At 42.6% G+C, this 20,323-nt stretch overlaps 1 protein-coding gene across 1 annotated transcript in view; it reads right to left on the reverse strand.

Moving 5' to 3' along the window:
* Window positions 1–20,323, reverse strand: part of TTLL13 (tubulin tyrosine ligase like 13) — a 433,768-nt gene that overhangs the window by 388,325 nt on the left and 25,120 nt on the right. Inside the window, 1 exon segment of the mRNA XM_085644394.1 lies at window positions 2,022–2,391. Within this exon segment, the coding sequence (XP_085500520.1) occupies window positions 2,022–2,391 (370 nt within the window).

Consider the following 20,323-nt stretch of genomic DNA (forward strand, 5'->3'; position numbering starts at 1 on the left):
ATGCTAATCTAAGTATATGAACAGAGGCCCGGGTCTGTCCCTAATAATGCAAGTTCCAGAACTTGTCCTATGACCTTTAGGGGTCACCAAGCGTATCCTTAGAATGGACAGAGGACTACTGCCCCTGTCTTGGGTGTAGTAAATACAGCAGTTGTTGCAGCGTAGCATGTTTTGGAGAGTGAAACTGATAGCAACTGTGGCATGACCACACCTTTTTATGAGGGATACCGGGTGTGTAGCCCGTAGACCCCTTTTGTGTGTAGTTCTGTTGTTATGTGTGTGTACAGAACCTTGCAATGGCATTCTGTGTGTGTTTGTGTGTGCAGTGTGTGTGTGAGTGTGTAGTGTGTATGTAACACATGCAAAGTAGTAAGAGTCTATGAGTGAGTCTAAAAACTGGAGGCCATAGGATCCATTTTGGATACCCCTAGCTTCCCATGGCACAAAATGTAGGATGAGCACAACTTTCCCTGACTGTGGAAATTAACTGAGAAGTACACTTGAATGAGAACCACAAACAACCAGTTCTGAAGTTTGAGACAGGGATTCACATCTCTGGTCTAGAAAATGTGTAAAAATGAGGGTCTCAAACCACCCACTTTGTTCCAACTCCAGGCCCTTCATGACCAAAGAAGGAACCACTCCAAAGGACTGCTCTGTGACCAGGGCTAGAGTCTACCTGACAGCCAGACACCAGCCCTGAGATGAAAGGACATCACCTGAAGTCTGCACTATCTGCTGTGGGTCTGCGTAGTGCTTATAAATCTGGCTACCTGCTACGAGAGGGACAGGGTCTGCCTGGGGCTGCAGGAGGAGTGACTGTCCAGGAGTAAAAGTCCCTACAAGTGAGGAATATCCAGAGAAGGCTCACTAGTTGAGAGTAAAGCTAAGAATGACCTGGGTGGCAAAGGCTTCCCTTGATTTCCCACAAAAGGTTCCTGGCGGGATTTGATTCAAGCATTCATGACCACTTTGAACCAATCAGGGCTGCATTGCCCCAGTAGGGACTGCATCTAAGGTGGTGACTTTATATGCCTAATCAGGGCTGCAACTGCCAGCATCAGCCCGGTCAGGGCTGCATCTGTTATGGTGACTGTCTTGGCCCGATTGGAGTTACAACTCCTATGGTGACCAAGCCTTCCATGTTGGGGCCTGTACCTGAATTGGCCAAATTGATACTGACTCACATGCCGTGGCCAGAAAGAGCTGCGCCGGCCAGGCCCGCACCAGTGCCATGGCTCACCAGTGAACTGAGACAGCCGGGTGAATGCACCGAGACACAGGCTGCAACCGGACTCTTCAATGGTTCCTAAGATTGTCTTCCCTTGCCACACACCTCCATCTGCAGGAAGACAGAGAGACCGCCGCATCTACTCTGGAGAAACATGGGAGAGAATATTGCATTATCCACATTCACGCTTCTGGCCTAACTGCTTGTGGATGGGGAATTGCAGATATCAAGGTTACAATGCAGAATTGAACCAGGATCACAGTGCTGGATACTGAATTGGAATTGTGTAACATTTAAGTATCATGGTGTGATGAAAAAGTATTCCTAAAAAGACAAGTACTGAGATGGACACTGAAGTTATTGTGTCTGTTGACTGAATGCCGAGTTCTGAGCTTGTGCACTGCCACACTATCTTCCTGAGAAGTCTGTGACTGCTCACCCTTGCTAACGTACGAGTCAAGCGCAGAAAGTGTTGTATTTGCCCAGTTTGTAGAACCATAGTAAGACGTGCCCCATGACACAAGTGGAAAACAAACTCAACAACAATGGTTAAAGCCCAGTAGCTCAGGTCTGCCCCATGGCCCCCTAAACAGGGTCTCACTGGAATTGCCACCAGTGTACTGCACCTGACAGAGCAGCCAGCAGCTGAGCAATGTGTGCCTTGTCAGCAGTGCTTCACCATACATTAGTTAAAAACCCATTCAGTAATAGTGGAGTGGATAGAGAGCCTGGAACACTGTACCCGAGAGTATGAAGAAGATAAAAAAAAATCATAACCAAGTTTTAATACCTGCGTTTTCTCCTTTTTTTCTTTCTTCCTGCCTCAGTCTCGTCTGCAGCCTTTATAGGTTGTGGTATGAGCTCTGCTGTTTCTGATTTTGGCATAGGTTCTCCAGTTGGACTATCTTCCTTAGGATGGTGGTATTGTTCTTGTTGATCCTTGATGGTTTCTGTGTTCCATTCTATCATAGCAATAGTGGGATCGGCCATAGGCGGAGCTGCGGGATCCTGGTCGGGTTCTCCTGTACTTTCTGCTTCAGACTCGCATTCGATCTCTTCTTCATCTTCCTCCTCCTCCTCCTCTGCATCTTCTTCCTCATCAAAATCACCCTCTGACCCATCGCCCTCTTCAGAGTCCTCATTCATGTTGTTTGACAGGTCTAATAAGTTTCAAAATAAATCACACCATTTCAAATCAGATAATTGAAAATAAAAGCAAGTGACAATGTAAAACATTTAGAGGCAGTGATCAACAGTATTAGAACTCTAAAACATGCATACTAAACCATACAAAGAATGGCACACTCTGGCAGACCCTGTGATATGAGTTAGAAATGGTAAATTTGGATGGCTCATTTTGATCACTGGCACGTGAACCTTGAACTACAAGCCTAATCTATAGATAAACGTTAAGTGTAGATCCTGGACAAGCTGTTAGTAAAGCATTACCTTGTAACAACAACTATTGATAATAACAAAAACTATTGAAAATTGATAAAAATAAGAGTCTTGGAGGTGATAAGTGAGCTATCCAAAACATCAAATAAATAAGGATGATGAACAGGGATGCACACTGCTGAGGGATGATGCATGGAGGGATTGGCAAGGACTGCAGGTTTGCATTCGATATGTGAAATGCTACTGTGTTAATCAAGCCAACAATTGAACTTTATTTTACTTTAAAATCATTCCCATTCAAAAATCATCATGGAAGTACAATTATTTATTGAATATAGATATTGTAATGCTCTGTGTGTACCAATGTGAACCTATGCAGTCGGTTTAATTACAAAATACATTGTTACCGATTTATTTGTTGATTTATTTATTTTATCATTTTTTTTATAGCACTTATGCATTAATTAAAGTGTATCTGCTTTACAGGGAACACAAGTTAGAAAACATTTACATTGTTAGACTTGACATTTTTGGCCTGGTATTCCCTCAAACCTTCCTGCCTTCACTCCTCCTGTTTTGCTGAATTCACTTCTGTTTGCATTAGGACTTGCACTACATCTCTGCTAACCACCGTTAAACTGCTTTTGCTCTCTCCTTCACACCTAATTTAAACATTTAGTTTGCTTGCATTTTCCTATTAAATGGTACTAACTATACCCATGGCCTGTAAACTAAATGCAAATAGTGAGCTGCAGCACCAATTGTGTCACTGACTAGACAGGCCTTTTGAAACATGTCTCAGGTCTGCCAGTGCAGCCCGTAGTGCATGTTAAAACTGTTATTTCAACCTTGCAAAATAAACCTTTTTGACAGGTCTAAACCTAATACTTATATGTCACCTCTAACATAGGCCCTAACCACCTAGATGGCAAGGTGCATGGTATTTAAAAGGTAGGACATAAATGTTTAAGTATCAGATGTCCTGACACATAAAAGCTCCTTGAGTTATTTTTCACTATTGTAAGGCCTATCTCTCCCATTGACTAACGTTGGGTTACCTTATTATCTTGAAAATGAGCCAACTTTAGATTGGAAGTAGATATAAATATACTGTTTACACTAAAATAAATTGTAATTTGATATCTTCTTAAATGGTAAAGTCAGATTTTAAGTTAGAATTGTGAAAATGCCACTTTTAGAAAGTTTGCAATTTCTTGCCTAAACCATTTGTACCTTTGACATTGTCCTGGTTAATATGATCGGATCGTGAATGGCTCTGTTACTGAGATTTGTGTATTGCTTCTAGACAGTAACATAAAAGGGACGTAGGTGTGGACAGGCTGGCCAATCCTGGCCAGGTAACTGTGTGGGGTTGTATCCAGCCCAACTTGAACTAGAAAGTGTCAGTCAGTCAGTCAGTCAAAGATACTTTATTCGGTTGATAGCAAAAACCATAAAAGCATTGTGCAACAAGGTCAGGGCCGCTGTTTAAAATGTAACAAACCATACGATACAATTACATATGTATATAAAAAACAAGAATTACAAATATCAATTAAAAAGGCGATACAGACACATTAAAAATTAAAGCAAAAACACGCAATCATAATTCATGGGTTACCCGTAATTCTATGCACATACCCAGATGATCTTCTTCCTCAATCTCATTGCTATCGTTAGAAAATTTGCTATATTAAAAATCTCCCAGGTAGAACCCAACAGCTGAAGATACAAGAGAGCCGGCTTAACTTGTCTAAAACCTTTATCTATGATAAGGGGAATAATTATTTTTTTACGAATGGGGCGCAAATGTTTACAAAAGAAGATAAAGTGCGCAGTGTCTTTAATAGAGAATCTATCGCAGGAACAAATCTCCAAATCCGTCTCCTTCGTCCACCCTGGGCGTTCTGTGAGGAGAAGGTGGAATTTGTTCAATCTGAACTTAGTCAGTAAATAACGATGATTCATATTATTGACAGTTCCCAGATAGGGTTCTATACCACTAGAGGTAATTAACAACTGGTGAGCCCTTACTGTTGGTTTATATAGTTCCTTTTCTTCTCTTGCTAAATTTACCCGCTGCTTGTATGTGTCTTTCACCCATTTCACATCCCCCTTTCGTAAATTATTTGGGTGAACAAACAGTTCAGGGCGACCCATTTCTATGGATAATTTTTTGACATAGTTCAGCCAGGGAATAGTATTACCATACTCAAGGGATAAACAGTCCCTGAGGATCTCATGATTCAACTCTAATTCGGGGTTTAACCATATTGAGATCCATTTCAATAGCGGGGTTAAAGCTATGCGGTCTCCTAAATATTCTATCCCGCACTCTTGGTGAACAATGTATCCAGGGGTTGACTGGGGAACGGATAATATAGATTTCAAAAACTTATCCTCCACCACCTGCAACACCCTTACATTTTTAAGCCCCCACAGATCAGCTCCGTACATAGCTATTGAAATACATTTGGCATCGTAAATTTTTAACACAGCCTTTAAAGGCTTCACCCCAAGTTTACGCGCAAAGTCCGAAGCAGCCAAGATGGACCTCGCAAAAGCATTGCGCTTAGCAACTAATTGGGGCGACCAGGAGGACTGATCGTCAAAAATATCCCCCAAGTAAGGAAATCTTGTTACCCTGGAGAGAACATTCCCTTCACAGTGCATAGTCTTAACTTTTTTGGACTTGCTGCCCACAATCATGACATGCGATTTCGCAAATTTACACTTAAGTCTAGTGTTTTCATAAAATTAGAAAATGAATTTAAAAGACGTTGCAACCCCACTGCTGTACGTGCTATTAAAGCGGCATCATCTGTATATAATAATGCCGGAATAAAATACTTGCCCGCCCTAAGAATATCCTTACACGCCTCTGTTAATACTGCACCCAAATCATTGATATAAAGGGTAAAAAGTAGGGGAGCCAAAATGCACCCCTGCCTAACCCCATTGGTGATCCCAATCTTGCCCGTACAGTTACCTAAACGGTCATATCTGACTGTAGCGGTAAGGTCCCTATGTAAATCAGCAAGAAAATACACAATATTTTTATCAATGCCGAGTTTAAGGAGCAATCCACAAAGTTTGGACCTATTCACACGGTCAAAAGCCGAGGAAAGGTCCATAAAAGCTAAATATAGCGTGCCCTTTTTGGCAATAGTGTATTTTCCAATTAATAGGTGAAGGTTGAGGCTTTGATCTATAGTGCCTCGTCGCTTCCTAAACCCATATTGCAGGCATGAAAGGGTATCAGTGTCCTCCAACCAAGCTGTTATTTTACCTAAGACCACTCGCCCCAACACCTTCACCGCAGAATCAATGAGGGAAATAGGGCGATAACAACTGGGATCGCCTCTATTACCTTTCTTAAAAATGGGAACGATAACAGATTCAGACCAGGTGACCAGAATGCCTGCAGTGCATACCCTATTAAAAACGTTTGTTAAAACTATGAACCATATCTTAAGATCTGATTTAAAGAGGTCTGCAGGAACGCCATCGGGGCCCGGAGCCTTGTTGCTCGTCATTTTCCCGATAGCGTCTTCTACCTCAGTCTTAGTGACCGTTAAAGTATAGGGATCTAAGATAGGGGTAGGCGTATTCACCTCCCCACTATTTTCCCCTTCATAGACTGACTTAAAATGAGAGCACCACAACTGTTCCTGAATACCACAGTCTAATTGGTCATTACAGGGATCACGGAAAAAGGGTTTATTTACAACAGCCCAAAATTTGACGCTATTCCTAAGCACATCCACGGAGGATAATTCTTCCCAAGCATCCTCCCGAATGTTCCGTCTTCTAGTTTCCAAAGCCTTCTTATAATTTTTCCTAAGCAGGGCCACAGTGTCCCTATTCACTGGTTTGCAATTCAGGGCGGCCTTCAGCTTATTATTGGCTGACGAACAATTTTTGTCAAACCACCCCATATCAGCAGGATTCTTAGCTTTCCCTGAGCATCTGAGGTCTGCTGAGACCTTAGAGCAAATTATCGAATAAGCCTCTAGAACCTCCTTCTTCCCTGCTTCCAGATTCAAACATGTGTCCAGCTCAGATCCTACCTTCCTTATTAGGTTAGTATGGAAGTCTCCCGGTATAACTTTACTCCATCTAATCCTACTGGCCTGATCCGTTGGGAAAATATCAAATTTGTCCATTCTATTTGGAGCTGTCACAGGCTTTGTGATCAAGTCCAAAATACTGAGGGCCACTGGGTTATGGTCGCTAAAATGTGACCAAACCGGCGAATAACCATAACTCCTATCCCCTAGAACTAAGCTAATAAAAATATAGTCGATAACTAGAAAGTGATCTGCCTCCTGCTCACACAGAGGAATCTGACACCAGGTCTGCCATGTGTTTGGTCACCCCTCGACAGTTTGCATCCTTGAAAGGGGAAGAGAGAGCACTTTCCAGAACCAGATATCGGAGTAGGACAGGAAATCTACCCCCCTACTGCACAAAGGCTGGCACCAGGTATAACTATTCGACTTCCATAGCCACTCTTGGACCTGTGAAAGTTACACAAGAAGAACTGCACTGCTGCTTGAAGGACTGCCTTGCTGTTTGAGAAGGATAATTGGAACGGCTTGCCTTCATCCCAAGCTAACCAGAGTGACACCAGGGATCAGTTGGCTGACCTCCTATGTGAGCTACAGGAACAAATCAAGCTTCAGAGGCCTCACTGCAACTGCTCAACTAACCTGCTGTAACTGTGTGAGAAGGTGGCCTGGTATATGTTGTTTACTAATTAAAGTGGGCACCTTGCACCAGTCTCTTATGGTGATTTAAGAGGTCAAATATAACCTTAGAAAGCTATCCAAGTGGTAGCTGTGGAGAGCAGCTTTCAGGCTTAGTCTTGAAGGAATGTTAAGCAGCTTGTTTTACCAGAATGCAATCTTATAGTATTGGTTAAATGAAATGAGAACCACCACATATAGTATAACACTATCTAGTACGACACAGTATCGTCTGCACTGAGATAATCACAAAACACACAATACTTAAGCACAGAAATGACAATAAATAGCACTAATACACAGTGGTCCCCGGGGGGGGGGAACCAAACCATATACTAAGTAAGTGGTATAAGAACCACGACTTGAGTTAGGACAATGTCGAGAGGACGTACAATTACTAGGACCCCAAGGAACCACCCAAGGTGAGTGAGTAGAGACCACACGGAGGATGGGTGCAGTGTGGGAACCTGACCGCGTGCTCCATACAACTCTATGGGAAAGTCGTGGTTGAACTTTCAGAGATTAAGGACCCTTCCCAGTGGACTTCGAAGAAACCCCGTGAAAGACAGAATGTTGGCGAGCCACCCCACCCATGGATACTGAAGTACTCAAGTTAATTATACTAGGGAAGCTGGGTGCATAGGGATGAAGTGGCGTCAGAAACCACCGTCGAACCCAATGGAGGATTTCGAGAAAGTGCTGCTGCTGGAAGGAAGAGGAATGTCCGGTGGAATCTAAACGTGGATTCTTGATGACGAGTACCTAAAAGCAGAGGGGACAGAGAGTGGCTCACTTAGGAGTGACCAGGGGCTCGGAAGACGAATGCCCACTGATGTAGGGTGCTTCAGGTTAGATGACGGTGCTCTTGACTCTGCAGCTGCGGGGACCAGGCGAGTGCTGACAGGTCAGTGTCCGGCGGGAGCACCAACTAGCCTTGGCACCAGCAACCCACGCAGAAAGTCAAGATAATGTATGGCTCGAACCAGCAAGGTCCAGCACAGCAAGGGGAGTCAGGCCGGCCTAGAGCAACCAGGGGAGCCCAAGAAAAGCAAAGTTGACCCTCAAATGGACTCACATGCCAGAGGCACAGGAGTCACAAGAGGACCTCGAGCAGTTTCACCAAACAACAGTGCTACGGAGCACTTGGTGCGAAGAGGTCGAAGATCTTGGTCGGAAATGGTGCCAGAGGCTGGGGCTACACGGAGCCCAATGCACTTGTTAAAGAAATGCCAACAAGCACATGCACTTGCAAATGAACGCGGTGCACAGGAGTTTGGGTATTGCAGCCCCCACGAGGGATACTGGCCTCAAACTCGGAAAGAGGGCAGCTCGGGCCTCGAGGGACGTAGAAACTCACCTCCTGTGTTGCTGGACCCTTCGGAGTCCGTAGGAGCTTGGGATCAGCAGACCGGTCAGCAGTGTTGAGGTGCCTGCGCATGCAGGGGAGTGACTCCTTCACTCCAAGAGAGATTATCTTCAGTTGCCCTTGATGCTCCACAGGTCCTACATGGATCCCGTATGGTGCACGGGCACAGACAATGCATCAGACTGAGAGGGAAGTGCAGTGGTTGTTCAGAATCTTGTCCACGACGAATCTAATCCTACAGCCGGGGAAGCCCTTAAGTGGCCACAGGAGAGGGTTGGCAAGATTCAGGGGAGGTTCTGGACAGGTGGGAGGTTACTCCCATGTCTTTTGTCCAGTTTCGCGCCAGAGCGGGAGCTAATGGCTCCCAGGACTGGTTCGAACTGAACTATGCACAGGGACACCAAATGTGCTCCTCATGCAGACTTTCGGTCACTGGCAAGCACACCCACCCAGCCCTAATACACTAAATCCTGTCTGTAAGGGCAGAAATGTGTCTCTGATAGGCAGCAACCATTGTGTGCTGTCCGGGACTAGTAGGCTGGTACAGGGAACACCAGGGACCCCATGAAGCTCGCTTCTGAGGGGTGGAATCATACCTTCCACACCGGTTACCAGAGTGGGGGTATGATTCCAACATGTTTGATACCAAACACAATAGAGTTAGTTTCAGCCGTTTTAGAGTTGGTCATCGCACGGTTGCTCTATATGTCGTATATGGCTGCTTCTCTGACAACCTATGAGAATGGACTCCGTAGGCTGCAGAGGTGTTCTGCTTATGCAGTGACAGCCTCTCACTTAGAACCAATCACCCTGCCCTCAGGATTGTAAAGGCCTGCTAGAGGGGTGACATATATTTTAAGTGCAGTGACCCTTTGATATAGTAAACCTATATCTTAATTAAGTGGTGAATGCATCAACTTACACAGGCTGCAATGGCAGGCCTGTAGTTCCATTTTGCATGGCATTTCATGGGTGTCAAAATACATGCTTCAGCCCAAGGGAGTCCTCTGGGGTACCTATGCCCTAGGTACATGGGTACCATACACTAGGGACTGACAAGGGTACCCTAGTATCCAATCTGGAATGTACCTAAGTACATAACACAACAGTTTTAGGAGAAAGCAGTTTTAGGAGAAAGCAGATAGACTGTGGTCCTGATTGGCCGGATCCCAGTCAGACTAGTCAAAAATAGTATTACATTTAGCAAAAAGTGGGGGTAACCATAATAAGCAGATCCTACTTTCCTACAAACTGGACCTGCAACTGGACCTGCCTTGGCCCTGCTGGCCTTGGTTGGAGTGAGTCCCTGATCTGCAAGAGGTGCCTACCCGGGTCCTGGGCTCTTACCTGCAATCAGAGTGTACTCTTCACAGAGAAAAGGTGAAAATTCTGAAGTTTGGGCTCCTCGCGGCCGTCTGTTCACACCAAAACTCTGCTGCCGGAGATAACTGCCAACGCAAAGCTCTGGTGAACCTTATTCTACACGCCGACAACAAAAGTAAGGGCCGACCAGTAACACGAGGCCTGCACTTCGCGCTACAGCAACGACAGCCCGTGACGACCACCAACGTGAAGGTACAGCAATGACCGTCCATCACACTCGACCGGCTCTTTGCACTACAGCGACGACCTTCCACAAAGCTTCAGCTGTTGCTCATAGCCTCCTCCAATGCGAATAGAACTCTCTGTACTGGACTTATAAGGTAACTTTTCAGTGGGACTGATCTGGTCCCTAATCTGACCCGCGCTCCATCGTAGCCAGCCTGAACTTGTGACTTTCCCTGGTCTAGGGTGACCAGATGACTGCAAGTGGTGCTTTGTGGTTTTAGGCACTATTTTCATGAAAAACTATAAATCTGCATATCTCTGGTTCCACCAATAGGATTTCGGTTGTTCAGGTATCATTTTATTTATTAAAATGTAATCTATTGTTTTAATTCGTTTGGGATTTGCATCTTTTTTTTCACTTTATTATGGTTTGAGTGCTGCATAAATACTTTGCACATTGCCTCTAAGTTAACCCTGGCTGCGTCTGTACCAGGCTACCAGGGGGTTAAGCCCAGGTTAATTTAAAGACTATTGTGGTTTACCCTGACAAGGATTGTTGTTGCTGCCTGAGTGGGGCTTCACCCTCTCAATCAATAACCTACTTTCTTACAAACATGTAGATACAGAAGGCAGAGGCCAGGGTTTGGCAGGATAACATCAGTTCTTCTTTTTCAGGGATAATCAAAATAAGCGAGCAACTAAGTGCCATCTGAACAACGAGAAAGAGAAGGTGTGACTCTCACCTCCACTAAGAAAAATCCATAAAGTAGATGCCGCTCCGAAAAATCAATGCTGTTGGGCTTGGGCTGGAATCGGGATGCGGCTACATATAAGTCATTCTTTTTTCTAAGTCTCCTTTGTCCACCCAAGATATTGAGTAGACTGGCCAGTTAAGAAGGTGTATTCAAGTGCATTTATTCTCCAATGTAGCCAACGTGTACATTAATGATGCTTGTTTATGTAGAGCACTCAGATACTTGGATTCTATCTGTGCAGCGCGTGAAAACAGAGCTTCAGCTATGAAGTCATGTTGAATGGGGAGTCAGGGTGATGAGCAGGGAGATGGAGTGACAAGTGAAAATTAATAATAAATGGAAACTGAAGGTACCGAGTGGTGAGCAGGAGGGATGACTAAGTATGAATGATGTGTACGGATGGATGTATGACTGCAGAGTGGGGATGAATAATGCGTACGGTGTGCAGTGAGGATGGATGCATAAGAGAGGAGTGAGAATGGAAGAGTGGGGAAGTTTAATAAGTGAGGATGGATAAGGAGTCAGAGAATAGGGCTAAAGTGCTAACAGATATAGATTGAAAATGAGTGCCAATGAGGAGTGAAGAGGGATATAATCCGCTTTGATGGTAATGAGTGAGTGGCTCCATGCAAGATGAGATTTAAATGCGGAGTATATCAGATATCGTTATCTCGAAAAGAACTAGGGCCCCTGTATATAGGATATATAAGCTCTGACAAGGAATAATCAATAACACGAAAAGACACACCTGGGCACAGTGAATAACAATTAATGCGGGGAAGAGAATTCTAGAATTGAGACATTAATAATGGCAATTATTGTCAGAACTCATATCAAAACAAAAATGTGTTTATTTTTTTATCAAAGTTTATCAGCAAAGCTTTTTATAAATACATTTTTTTAGATTCATATTGTAAATTGATCATGTATGAAATGAATAAAACATTCTCAAAATCATTCTATGTTGTCGTACTTCATGTAATTATATACAATGCAACAGTACAGACATATATACATTGTTAATGATCCACTGCATCAAAGACTACATGATCAGCAGTCAAAGATAACAATATTATGATGCTGTGCAGAGACTGGCGGTATGTTGTCAGACTACGCCCGTTTCGGCAAGGCCTTCGTCAGGACTCCGTCACAGTAATCACTGAATAAAGTAATAGACAACATCAATTGCTAGAATTAAAAGGCCCGCTATTTTAAGTGAATACAAGATCCTCTATTAAAAGAACAGGTAACAAAAAATTATGTTTTGGATACGAAAATTGTGTCTCTTGTTGGTATTGGATTGGTGAAAATAGTCCAAGGGAGCCGAAAGATTTGTGAGGTAAACATGCATCAATGTGGAGATGCCTTAGAAACAAGAAAACGTGGCACACATGCAGCATTGCCATGAGAGGGTGATGAATACAGCTTGAAAGGTGCAAAGCAAAAAGATAACTAGTCAAGACAGGATGAAAGGCCACTTATATCCCTCCAAGTGACCAACCTAACTAAACCCATGTCCCTAGAGTGTTGATTATAGAGGACATACCTGTCGATAGATCGATGGTTTTGGCTCAGCAAGAGGATATAAGGATCGGGGTTCATGGTGCAGATGTACAGATTCACCCTTCCTAAATGTATAGGAAAAGGAGATATATGTGAATGGCACTATCAGTATGTGAACTCAAAAAATGAGGGGGGGTGTGATAATTTCAAGATAAGATTACCTTTCAGATCTAGGTGTAGTTGTTAATTTAGAGAGGCCGCTTTTCCTTCTTGTATATCGATAGGTCGAGTGAAGTAGAATAAGGAGTAGGGGCACTTCAAAATAGATGGGGGTAAAAAGAAAAAGAGGGGTATTTCAAAAATGAAAAATCACTATTGCCCTGCTATTAGGTGTTCATAAGATTATTGGGGTGATGGTGTGAATCATTACCTGTCCCGAAATGGCTAAAGTCATACAGCAAGCGATCGAGCACACCCCTCATTATTTCATTAGATATGACAGACAGGATGAAACTCCAATATGTTTTCTGTACTACGTGTATATGCAAAATATTCAACCCCGCATAGCCCCATTCTTGAATATGACTGATAATTTTCTAAGACAGGCTGCCTACTCTTGGTATTACAACAATATGGAAAAAGTCTAAGAAACTTGGGAGACAGACTTAGCAAAAAATATTTTCACCGGAGTTCCCATTCAAAACCTTAACATTGTCCCAAAATATAGGATAAGACTCTGTCAACTTCAAGATAAGGACTAGAAGATCCTTTAAAAGGATGTAGTAAAGATGGACAAGTACAAATAATAACATTCAGCACAAACCACTGATAAAATATGATATGGATTTTTATATATTTAGGGTATTGGTGATAGCTAATATTCACTACTATGACTGCTACACACAAACAGAATTATAAATGTAAAACTGGTAAATATTTATGAATGCTATTACAGTTCCCTTAACTCATGTGCTTTGTTTGGTTGGCACATAAATGAGACCAATCCTTATTTTTTTTTAAATAGGGAATGGTTATTCTGGCCTTGACTGATTGATTCAGTGCCATTTCATGGAAGGGCTACTGATTTTGCTACTGCTAACAAAATTATTTCTTGGTTGTGGCAGGTTTGCATAGAAAGGCGAAACTACAAATATTCCTATTGACTACAACTACAAAGAAGGGAAGCATCTGCAAATGCTTATTCAAAAACTACAAATATTCCTTGTTAGACTGGTCAGCCTTAGGGTGGTCTGTCTCCACACTTTTTGCCTACTTGCCTCTAATTTTGCTGGATTCCGTTTTGTATTTGCCTTATGGCTCTGTGCACTTAACCACTGCCAATCATTGCTAAAGTGTTTGTGCTCACTCCCCTAAATATGGTTTGATTGGCATATACCAAATTGCCATATTTAATTTAACTATAAGTCCCTTGTAGAGTGGTATACCATATACCCAGGGCCTATAAATTCAATGCTACCAATAGGCCTGCAGAACTTATTGTGCCACCCACTTAAGAAACACTTCAAAACATGTCTCAGCTCTACCATTGCAGCATGAATGCAGTTTTAAACTGCCATGTCAACTTTTTTTTAACCAATTTGTATTAAGTTGTAATACGTAGAGCAAGCATTGCCGATCTAGTTGGCCATTCATACCAAACACTCATTGCAATGTAAAGTCCACCGCGACAGAAGTACATGGTTCGATATAATAGAACTTAAAGTCACTATAAACTAAACAAGATAGCAGATCACAAAGATATTTCGGGCGTTAATGAAGACAGCATGTTAAATGCCTTACAGTTGAGTCATGGGGGTAAATCCTGTGGCATCTTGTGCAAAGAACTGCCATGTCAACTTGGCATTTAAATCCCTTGCCAAGCCTTAATCTCTCCTTTTATTAGATATAAGTCATTCATAAGGTAGACCGCAAGTAGCCCATAGGGTTGGGTGTTGTGTAATTAAAAGGATCGACATATGTCTTTAGGTTTTAAATGTCCTGGTAGTGAAAAACTCCTATATTTGTTTTTCACTACTGTGAGGCTTCCCCCTTCTAAGGATAACATTGGGGATTCGTTATTACATTTAATAAGGGGTAATTCCTAATTGGGAGCAGGTAGATATGTCATTTACTTATGAAATTGCAATGATAACCCGTCTTTATTTGTAAAGTCGGATTTTTCATTCCGATTTTGAAAATGCCACTTTTAGAAAGTTATATATATATATTTTATACCAATGGAGACCCCAACAATTTTAGAGAACCTTGGATAATATACCGTATTGTAAGACAGTGGTTCACTATGGATAATAAATCATGTAGACAAAAGAAAGTCTGGTTTATTAACTTTTTTACCAGACAATTGGTTAATCCAGCTCGGCACATATAGAGTAGGCACAAAAACGGTATTTAGACTGCAATTAATTTATTTATTGTGTATTTTATATTGCAGAATATTTGAGGCATATCAATCAGAAAGTCTAAAACACGATCTAGTGCTCAATTTAAGTGAAAGGGCATGTAGTGACAGTTGTGTGATAGAAAACATGCATCAACTAACAAAAACAGTACGTATGACTCCTTAGGTTATTTTTATATAGTCAAAAAGGAGACGGTATGTTTATAGTCTACGGTGTTAATTAGTGTGTGCGTAATAGCCCTATGATGGGGGCCCGGGAATTTCTGACATTAAGCTTTACTATTAGGCCATTCAATTAATCTCAATAAATAATTGTCTCGTTGCTGACAGCGAGGACTTCGTTATTTGTCTTGAGATGGAGACCCAGCGTATTCCTCATCTATTGTCGCAAATGTATGGGGATAGGATCGCCCTGGACTTCCATTGGTCTTGAGGCTTCCCATAGACAGCTGACAGCGAGCATTTAAGATGATGGGCTGGCACAAGCAGATAACAGAGGAGTATAACACTCTTATGCTATGGTAAAAGATTGCCGCCAGTAGCTCAACTCACTGGGTTTAGGGAGTGGGACGCCATTGGGATCTTTAAGGTGGGTAATGTATCAGAGTCTAGTCATATAAAGTTCTTCAAGCAATCACAGACAGAATTTCAGTTGCATAACAACGTTTTTTAGATACCTACAACTCTGGCATGCTATGGAAGAATACTAGGCCAACTTGTCCACAATTCCTACATTCAACCCCCTTGAATCAAAATTGGTCTTAGGCAAATTAAAGAATAAGGATATTTCCTGTATCTACAGTTCGCTGGTTGTAAGTACCCTGGAACCCTTCCCCTCTATCCAAGAGAAGTGGGAAAGAGACTTGGATCCCCTAGAGGACAGCAATTGGGCAGAGGCTAAGAAGGCTGCCAGTAAGCTGATCATATCAGCCGTCTATATTTACTATGCTTTAAGTGTTTTCACAGGATATATCATTCGCCATCTGGGTAAAAGTAAGGATGATTTATGTCTTTGATGCCACTCAACTGTGAGTAGTTTCTTCCACATAGTGTAGGACTGCCCATGATCCAGGTGTACTGGTCTAGAATACACAATGTACTGGCACAAGCCTGTGAGAGACCACTTGCTACTGATCCTCGAATTACCCTCCTTGAGATAATGACTGATGAGGGGGGAGGCTGGGCTTTGGGAAGACTGGCTCTCACTGGTCTCTTAGTTGCCAAGAGAGATATAACAAGATATTGAAGATCTCCCACCAACCCAACTATAGAGAAATGGTACAAAGGTACGGATAGATGTTCAGAGACCAAGGAGACTGATTACAAAGCCGGGGCTGCCCCTTAAAGCTTTGGGAAAAATGGCTGAATCAGCTTTACCCTTTAGGTCTAGAGTTGTGACAATGGATCGGATGAATAGGTTTGAGCCCATAAAACATTATACTTGACCTCTAGTTTCATTGTTGTCCTGTGAAATATGCTGATTTCTCGACTGAGGGTTCTGATTGTGGTTGAGCGATATTTTTATGTTAGTTATTAGTGTTACAGCGCACCAAAAGGCCCATAGGAATGAGTGGGAATTGTGTGCTCAAATTGCGAGTACCTATTGCGCACGAAATTTCAAGGGTGCAAAGTTTCCTAAAGGACACCCTGTTGCACCCCTGAAATGTGCATGTGTGTACACATGGCACACATACATGCCCTAGGGGCATGTATGTGTGCCACATGGCACTTTGAAAAAAGCAAAAGAGTGCTTTTATCAAGGAATTTGCTAATTACCACCAACTATAATATGTTGGTGGTAATTTGCAATTTCTTATGCCAAATTCGCACAACTTAGGCGCTTTCTACATCGCATTTAAGGAATCGCAATTTGCGAACGGGAATTGGGCGTTATACATATGCCCCTTAGTGTGCAGTGTTCACAAGGCGATAGAACAAAATGTGATCACGTATGATACTATTACACTGAACGCACTATATAGTTCTTTCGTACCCACAGATACTCTACTAAAACGAGACTAAAGAGGGTTTGTATATGTGGGTATGGCTCACAGAGTGTGTGGCATGGCTGTGATTAGTGAGAACCACAGATTGTGGTAGGAGACCTAGCAAAGTAGAAAAATGTTTTGTAACAGCTTGATAAGTGGATACCAAGGGATCTATGAGAGTTCCTGATAAAAGCCACATCAAATAGCAGAGAACTAAGGTGGCTGCAACATGTCAACCAAAGAAGTTAGTAATTCCAGTGGGTGAGAGTTCAGATAAAACTACTCAGAGATTCCCTGACGAGATAGGTAGTTTGGAGAGATCATTCATTTATTACAAAGGAGTCATCCCTATATTTGATCTATCATGTACATTTGGGACGCTGAGGTGACCCTATTCATCTTTTCAGACCCTCTTTTTGGTAAAAGATGTGCAATCACTGCATACGTGGCATCTGCGTATGAGTATCTCCAGATATCAAAGTCTTGCTCTCTCCTGTTCCAAGACTTGAGAAACAATATCACTGACTGTATTATAGCATAAATACCCACATATAGTACCTGCGGGGTGCTGTTTTCTTCTCTGCAACGTTCCACTTAGCCTGGAGTATGCATTGCAATATATACAAACATTGGCAAAGACACACTGTTTGAGGTTTGTATGTTGTGCAGATTCTATACAAAAGGCAAACCTAGTCAACAAGTCTGCAGACAAAAGCACCTGAAAACTGATTTTACAGAAAATAAAGCAATTCTTTGGCGTTAGCCAAGCCTTTTGATCGTACTAAAATTATATATAAAAATACTTACTTATAGAGGCATTCAGCCAGCCTTTTTCATCTATTGGTCTGTTGTTGTGTCATTCACATTTTTCTTCTGCCCAGTATAGCATACAACATGGGGAAATGGGTCAGTCCACTTCAGCGTTTGGCTAACTTCACTGTGAGTTACAGCATTCTGCTCTTTTACAAGGAGTACGTCTGGATATGCAGACACATGGCAACATGGCAACACATGGCAACACATGCTTTTTGCGTCCAGCAGCTCCATACACTTTTAAAAACATTGTTTCAGGTGCTTTTGTCTGCCATACTACTTGACGGCTTGATGACTGATTTCAAGTGTAAAAATAGTTCCTTATGCATTCCAACAGGGGGAAACGGTAAGACCCAAACAGCCAATGTAATAAAAACAGTGAGACTGGAATACTCATGTGGGCTAGCCAAGATGTGATTGTCAATGTCTTAAGACAATGGCTAACGGTTCCAAAGCAAAAGAAGCCAGTAGCCAAAATTGATGCCGAGCACATCAAATCTAATAAAAAACACACACATACACTGGTGTAACAGCATGTATTTGCTACTATTCAGCTACAAATTATTTGGTGGCCCATGTTAAAATTACTAGAAAATTAACAATTATTTCCTTCACATATACAGTTCTCTCACCCACTCTTAGTACTAAAGAAAGATGGGTCACTGGAAGACACTGCAATCTCATTTTGATTTTTTTCTATCCGATTATAGTTCAGTAGAAACCAATACATGCGATATAAAATTGACTTTTCTATTCTGAAAACTAAAAATCAAAGGTGCGAAAATAGAGACTAGTTTACTTAAGAAGCTATTTTTAAACAGTTTTGGCAGAGCCAAAGAGTTGTTTATTCAATAGGTTCAAGCCGTAAAGAGTAAAGTGAGCGCTGCTCAATCAAAATAGATGATAACCTACAATTGTGACAAAGAAGCAGTTCATACAATAGGCACTTGAGACTATCATAAAACGATTCTTATCACGAAAGCTATTTCAACGAAGTCTAAAACATTACCTTCTTGCGGCATACATTTTACACATCAGGATAGAACAGTGCTACGATGCAGGAGCGTCTGGTTCAGGTAGCCTGTGCGGCAATACAATTACATAAGTATAAGTCAGAAATGTCTCTGTGCCACCTGTGTAGTTCTGTACCTCCTAGATCTGTGTCCTATTCTAATTAGTGTTGATTAAATGACGTCCAACAACATCTGAAGTTGTCTGCAGAAAGGGCTAAAAATACTATGAAACTTTGAACAGTTTCAGTGTGGGATCAAGGCAAGGACATGGGACGAAACCAGCCCACCTTGGCAATGGGCATGGGATAAAAGCAACCCTGCTTGGAGTGTGGCACGGAATGAAACTCTCAGGAATGTGGGGCAGGATGACATGATGGGGGAAATCACAAAGACCCTAGAAGGAGAACAAAAACAATGCAGGGCAAGAGACAGGGCAAACTAAAGATCCCAGCTACACCTGTATGTAATAGAAGAATGGGTTATAAGGTTGGCTGGAAGTGGTGGAGAAACAGGTAATGGAGTTTCAAAGTTAGAACTAGACCGCCAACCCACTTATATACTCACTTCTGGGTTAGGTCAACCGTTGATGGGGAATTATAGGCAGCAGACGTATTTAGGCTAAAGGTTAGAGTGCAGATGCTGTCTGGCAACTTTTCATTCTGTTGTGTGTGTTACGGCTCACCGCAGCGGCTGAAGGAACACTGCAGGTTCGTCGGCGTTGCCATAAAACCGGCGCCGGGAAGAACTACACTTCCCAAGCACCACTGGTCTCAGACGTGAGTGACGTCATCACGCCGCCGGAAGCCGTTAAGAAACCTTCCGGGGCATCGGATGATGCCGTTGATTCCAGGATTATGTCCCGTGTGCACGCTCCAGGCAGAACCACGGAAGGCCGGTAGGGGTGCCCTGGGCACCAACCCTTTGCTAATTCCTTGATGCTTTGAAACAGCCTCCCTTTGATTCTCTGTGACTTTGTGCAATTTCGTATGGCACCCTGTTGGACGAGCCGAGTGGCTCTTGCATGGCGTGCCTCTTTACCGGAGCTATTTCAGTGACTTACTTTGCCTAGCGCCGCATTTCATAGTTCTTTTCTCAAATAACCCCAAGTCTTTGGCTCACGGAAACCCAGCGGCTGCTGGGAACGAACCCCCGTCTTCACTCTAAACGCAAAGCGGAAGGGCAGGGGGGGAGGACTTTGGCCTCATTGGGGTCGTAACTACGATTACGTTCATAAGGCTAACGCCTACCATTGTTGTAGCCCTATTACGTGTAATGTTGTGATTGTATGCACCATATACTTGCATTGAAACCACAGTTGTGATTGTATGCACAATATACCACACAGAGGTGTGGAGATAAACCCGAGTTCGAAATCCGTGCTCCTGAGGCACCCCAAAACCATTGCCTATTAGAAAGCAGGATGTTTCAGTAGCTATGGTGTCTTTTCTTGCAGTTTTTGTTTTTACTATAAATGTATATATAGGAGGATTGGCGCAGCAAGTACAGTGAATAGCTTCGCTCCTCCTTCCCTCTATTGGCTA

This window comes from Triturus cristatus, chromosome 3_1, assembly GCF_964204655.1.
Source record: "Triturus cristatus chromosome 3_1, aTriCri1.1, whole genome shotgun sequence".
Lineage (NCBI taxonomy): Eukaryota > Metazoa > Chordata > Amphibia > Caudata > Salamandridae > Triturus > Triturus cristatus.